Here is a 6,207-nt window from a genome sequence, read left to right as displayed (position 1 = left end):
TTTTTTTGTTTGTTTGTTTGTTTTTGGTTTTTCGAGACAGGGTTTCTCTGTGGCTTTGGTGCCTGTCCTGGAACTAGCTCTGTAGGGTCTGTTTTTTTAAGCCAGAGATCAGCCAGGACTGGTAATGCAGGCCAGTGATCCAAGGTACTTAGGAACCCATTCAGAAGGATTACAGGTTTAAAGTCTTACCTGTGCTATAGCGTTGAGTTGAAGGCCAGCCTGAGAAACATAGTGGGAACTGTTTCTGAGGCTATGGCACAGTGGTAGGTCAATCCCCAGACCTATAGAAGGAAATGAAGGGAGGGAGGGAGGTAAACTTTTGTTTCCTGTAATCATACTATTTATATTGTTTTTCAGTATATTTTGCCTTTCTACACATTCCTATTCAGCATATATGTACACACACACGTCCACACATCTTGTGCAAAATACTCTATTGAGTTAATTTTTTTGTTATTTTTTTTTTAATATTTTTTATAATTTATTTAACTTTATTTTATGTACATTGGTGTGACTGTGTTAGATCCTCTGGAACTGGAGTTACAGACAGTTGTTAGCTGTCATGTGGGTGCTGGGAATCGAACCTAGGTCCTCTGGAAGAGCAGTCAGTGCTCTTAACCACTGAGCCATCTCTCCAGCCCCTATTGTTATTTTTTGTTTCTTAATTTTTTTGTTTGTTTTTTATTTTTCAAAACAGGGTTTCTCTGTGTAACCTTGGCTGTCCTGGAACTCACTCTATAGGCCAGGCTTGGCCTCAAACTCACAGACATCGTCTCTGCCTCTCTATGAGTGCTTGTATTAATAGGTGTGCGCCACACTGCCCAGTTTTTTTGGTGGTGTTTTTGTTTTGAGAAAGGGTTTCTCAGTAGCTACGTAGCCAGTCCTGGAACTTGCTCTGTGGACCAGGCTGGCCTTGAACTCTTGGAGATCCACCTGCCTCTAACTCCCAAGGGCTGAGATTAAAAGTCACCACCCAGTTTTTTGTTTATTGAGACAGGGTTTTTGTCTGTACTGGCTGTCCTGGAACTCACTCTGAAGGCAAGGCTGGGCTCAAATTCATAGATCCTTTTGCCTCTGCTTTCTGAGTGTTGGGATTAAAGACATGTACTACCACACTAGATTCTATTGTGTTGATTTAATTCATCTATTTTTTTTTTTACATTTTTTTAAATTAAAAATTTCCGCCTCCACCCCGCCTCCCTTTTCCCTCTCCCTCCCCCCTACTCCCCACCCCCCCATCCCCTCCCCCTCCCTCTCCAGTCCTAAGAGCAGTCAGGGTTCCCTGCCCTGTGGGAAGTCCAAGGTCCTCCCTCCTCCATCCAGGTCTAGGAAGGTGAGCATCCAAACAGGCTAGGCTCCCACAAAGCCAGTACAAGCAGTAGGATCAAAACCAGTGCCGTTGTCCTTGGCTTCTCATCAGCCCTCATTGTCCGCCATGTTCAGAGAGTCCAGTTTTATCCCATGCTTTTTCAGTCCCAGTCCAACTGGCCTTGATGAGCTCCCATTAGATCAGCCCCACCCTCTCAGTGAGGCTGATCTCATCTTTTTTTTTTAATTTTATTTATTTATTTTTTTTTTATTTTAAATTTATTTATTTATTAAGGATTTCTGCCTGATCTCATCTATTTTATATACAATTTATGGAATGTTTTAATATTTGATATGGCATGTCACCTACCATTTTATTAAAAGAAATTGTTATTATTATTATTATTATTTTTCGAGGCAGGGTTTCTCTGTAGCTTTTGGAGCCTGTCCTGGAACTAGCTCTTGTAGACCAGCCTGACCTCGAACTCCCAAAGATCCTCCTGCTTCTGCCTCCCGAGTGCTGGGATTAAAGGCGTGCGCCACCACCACCTGGCAAAATTCTTATTTTATTTTATGTGCATGGGTGTTTTTCCTGCATGTATATCTGTACACCACATGTGTAGATGGTGCTGGCAAAGGCCAGAAGAGGGCACTGGATCTCCCGGAACTGGAGTTAGACAATTGTGAACCATCATGTGGATGTGAGAAGAACCTTGGGTCCTCTGGAAGAGCAGCCAGTGCTCTTAGCGTCCAGAGAGCCATTTCTCCAGCCCCATCACCTACCATGAGGGATATTTTTATGAATTGACTTTTTTAAGTATCCTATAAATTTTCTCACCTTTATAAATCCCATTGGGATTTTGAGTTTTCATTGGTTGGCATATTAGTTTGGTGAGAATTGCCATCTTGGGAATCTTCTGTTAGAAGTGTAGTCTTTGTCTCTTTATTCAGATTGGCTTCATAGATCAGAGACTGCTTTTGTTTAGCTAGCCTACTGGTTTGTGTACTACACGCTATTCTTAATCGTTCATATTATCAAATATGGTAATTTAAAATGTAGTTATTAAAGGTTGTGATGCACATACATTACTCTGTTTTTAATTGTCTTCTAATTTATTTATTTAAGACAGGGTCTCATTTTGTAGCATGGGCTGGCCTGGAATTCACTATGTAGACAAGATTAGTCTCGTATTTGGAGATCTACATGCCTCTGCCTCACGATTGCTGAGATTAAAGGTGTGCAGTTGGTTATTTTGTGTGTGCATGTGTTTTGTTTTTTTAAAGGTGATTGAGTTTGGTATGACAAATTTTAAATGTAATGTTTAAAAAATTCATTTTTGCATCTTATAAAGTTATTTCTATAGATGTTTTTATTACACTTGTAATAAAATAAGTATCTAAGAATGTTTTCTTATGTCAAAGAATGAATAATGCCTATGTATACTTATTCTTGCTTTAGATTCTGGAACTGAAGACATGCTTTGGACAGAAAAGTACCAGCCTCAGACTTCGGGTGAACTCATAGGCAATGAGTTAGCTATCAAAAAGTTATATAGGTTGGTAAAATTTGTAAAGGAATTAAGAAATAGTTTATTGATGTAGTTTTGCTATTTAGACTAAAATTTGAAAACTACAAAGTAATTATATTATATGGAAAAGTCTTTTTTTGAAATAATTTCAAGTAAAAAGTTTCTTTTTTTGGCTTGATGGTGTACTAGGGCAGCACTAGAGAAGCAGAGGCAGGTAGATAACTGTGAGTTCAAGACCAGTCTGTCTACAGATTGTGTTCCAGGACAGCTAAGGTTGTTTTGAAAAACCCTGTTTCCAAAAAAAAAAAAAGTTCTTCTTTTTATTTCTGTTACCACTATTGAAACTATCGCATTAACTTTTCAAACAAATTTATATTTGCTGGTCATGATTTTGACACCTGTAATCCCAGCAGTCTAGAGGTGGATGCAAGAGGACCATTAAATGCCAGTTTGAACTACATAGCAAGTTTTAGGTTTCTTGGATTACATGATACTCTTATTTTTAAAAAAAAAATCTTAGGTACATATTAAGTTATACATTTTTGTTTGTTTTTTGAGACAATTATACATTTTGTTTGTTTTTGTTTTCTTTGTGTAGCCTTGGCTGTCCTAGAACTAGCTCTGTAGACCAGACTGGCCTCCAGCTCACAGAGATCCATCTGCTTCTGCCTCACTAGTACTGGGAATAAAGGCGTGTGCCACCACCACCCAGCAATTCTTGCTTTCTAACCAGCAGGGTTGTGTTACTATTAATTCAGGTCTGCAGTTCCAAAGCTAAAATTGACTGGCTTTGTAAGGTTCATTATAGTGTATCTTTAGTGGTCATTCTTAGGATTTCAAATTACCTTTCCAAAAGCTGGGCATAGTGGTATGCGTCTTTAATCCCAACAATTGGGAGGCAGGTGGATCTCCTGTAAATGCAAGGAAAGTCTGGTCTAAACAGTGAGTTCCAGGATAGCCAGAGCTATATAATGTCTCCAAAACAAAATTGCCTTTTCAGAGCCTGGCATCATCGGGTGTACTCCTGTAATCCTAGTACATTGGGAGGCTGAGGAAAGAGAATCATTTTGAGTTGAAGGTCAATAACATAGCCAGAGCCTGTCTCAAAAAAATAAACCTCTAGGGATCATCATGATGACTCAGTGGGTAAAGGTGCCTGACAGCCTGAGTTGTTCTTCTTCTTTTTTTTTTTTTTTTATTTTTGTTTGTTTTTCAAGACAGGGTTTTTCTGTGTCAGCTCTAGCTGTCCTAGAACTTGCTTTGTGGGATAGGCTAGCCTCAAACTCACAGAACTCCATCTGCCTCTGTCTCCTGAGTGCTGGGATTAAATAAATATTCCACCACTGCCCAGCAGTTTAAATTATTTGTATTAACTCATTTCTTTTATGACAGTTGGTTAAAGGACTGGAAAAGAAGAGCTGAACTGGAAGAAAGACAAAATTTGAAAGGAAAAAGAGATGAAAAACAGGAAGGTATTTTGAATTATAGTTTTTTTGTTTTTTATTCATTGGACATTTTTAGAGTTAGATTAGCTAAAATTTGCATAAATTAAGGATCCGTATATTTCATATTTGATTTTTTTTATTCTTTGAGAATTCATTTTATAGTATTTATTGGCAGGAAATCTGTGGGATTTAAATCATTGCTGTGTTTCATGAGGAATAAGAGCTACCTAAGCAATTAATCATTTTATTTGTATTTGAATAATTTTCCAGATTCATGGGATACAGACTTTAAAGGCAGTTCAGATGATGAAGAGTGTCATCTTTGCAACACTGTTCTGATAACAGGGCCAACAGGAGTGGGAAAAACTGCTGCTGTGTATGCTTGTGCCCAGGAGCTTGGATTTAAGGTCAGTTAGCTACAATGAATATTCAAATAAGAACAGAAAAATAAACTTGCCAGTGTTCTTGTAGTTCTAGCATTAAACTGGTGAAGCAGAAATACAAAGCCAGCCTGTGTTAATGAAGCCCTGTTTCTTTTCTTTTCTTTATTTTATTTTATTTTTTGGTTTTTCGAGACAGGGTTTCTCTGTGAAACAGTCCTGGATGTCTTGGAACTCGCTTTGTAGACCAGGCTGGCTTTGAACTCACAGAGATCCTCCTGCCTCTGGGATTAAAGGCATGTGCCACCACTACCTGGCTAATGCCCTGTTTCAAAAAGGAGAAAAAGGTGGTGGGAAGATGACTCAGTTGAAAAGGTGCTTGAGGACTAAGTTCATATTCCCCAGCACCTGTGACAAGCTGCTAAGCAGTGCAAATCTGTTGTCCCAGGGCTGGGGAGGAACAATCAGGCAGATTGATGGAGCATATCAGCTGGCCTCACTAGTCATGAATATCAGGTTCACCAAAAGCCCCTTTTTTCCCTTCCTTCCTCCCTCCCTCCCTCCCTCCCTTCCTTTTTTCCTTCTTTCCCTTCTTTTTTTGTTTTGGTTGAGACAGGGTTTCTGTGTAGACAAGGCTGACTCAGAACTCAGAGATTCACCTGCTTCTGCCTTCTTCAGTGCTAGGATTACAAGTGTGCTCCATCACCAGGGATCAAAAGACCCTTGTTTCTTAAGAAACAAGGTGGGGAGAGATTGAGGACACCCAAGGTCATCCTCTGGCCTCCCCATGCACACACTCCCACTAGGACAGCCAGCTGCAGAGGAGGAAGCAGGTGTGATGGTTCACACTTTTAATCCTAACACTCAGGAAACCAAGGGCTGAGGCAGAAGTGCTTTGTATTTTGCATTTGAGCCCAACCTAGGCTACTGTGTGAGACCCTGTCTTGAAAAGATGAAAGGAAATAAAGAAAAGATTTGCCTTTTAAAAATACATATTCCTTTTTTAGATATTTGAAGTGAATGCCTCTTCCCAGAGAAGTGGTAGACAAATCCTGTCTCAGCTGAAGGAAGCTACCCAGTCCCATCAAGTAGATAAACAAGGTGTAAACTCCCAAAAGCCCTGCTTCTTTAATAACTACAACATTGGCAAGTCACCAAGTAAGTAACATATTCCTGTCATTTATGTGCTGAAGAACTGCGTCCCTGTCACACTATGGATTTGACTTCTAAGTGTATTCTCATGGTGTCAGTCACCGTAGTCTCCTTCCCTACATTTCTTGTAAGCCGCTGGTTACGGACTATAATAGATTTGTTTCTCTGGTATGACTGAAATACAGGAATGGGGGGGTTTCTTTGTGGTTTTGGAGCCTGTCCTGGAACTAGCTCTTGTAGACCAGGCTGGCTGTTCTCGAACTCCCAGAGATCCACCTGCCTCTGCCAGGGAAATGTGAAACTACTGATAAAAGTGAGAGCAGAGATACTATCCCCCCCCCCCCCCCCCCTCCCGAGTACTGGGATTAAAGGCGTGCGCCACCACTGCCTGGC

The 6,207-nt window shown here is 40.2% G+C and overlaps 1 protein-coding gene across 1 annotated transcript in view; it reads left to right on the top strand.

Annotated features, from left to right (window-relative positions):
• Atad5 (ATPase family, AAA domain containing 5) overlaps window positions 1–6,207 on the top strand; it is a 45,937-nt gene that overhangs the window by 22,994 nt on the left and 16,736 nt on the right. The window contains exons 11-14 of the mRNA XM_013347014.2: window positions 2,768–2,864; window positions 4,230–4,309; window positions 4,553–4,689; window positions 5,670–5,820. Of these exons, the coding sequence (XP_013202468.1) occupies window positions 2,768–2,864; window positions 4,230–4,309; window positions 4,553–4,689; window positions 5,670–5,820 (465 nt within the window). The remainder of the gene's footprint in view (window positions 1–2,767; window positions 2,865–4,229; window positions 4,310–4,552; window positions 4,690–5,669; window positions 5,821–6,207) is intronic.

Source organism: Microtus ochrogaster, chromosome 7 (assembly GCF_000317375.1).
Source record: "Microtus ochrogaster isolate Prairie Vole_2 chromosome 7, MicOch1.0, whole genome shotgun sequence".
NCBI classification, from domain to species: Eukaryota; Metazoa; Chordata; class Mammalia; order Rodentia; family Cricetidae; genus Microtus; species Microtus ochrogaster.
The sequence above is the reverse complement of the archived record's forward strand: the minus strand, read 5'-3'. Positions and strand labels throughout refer to the sequence as shown.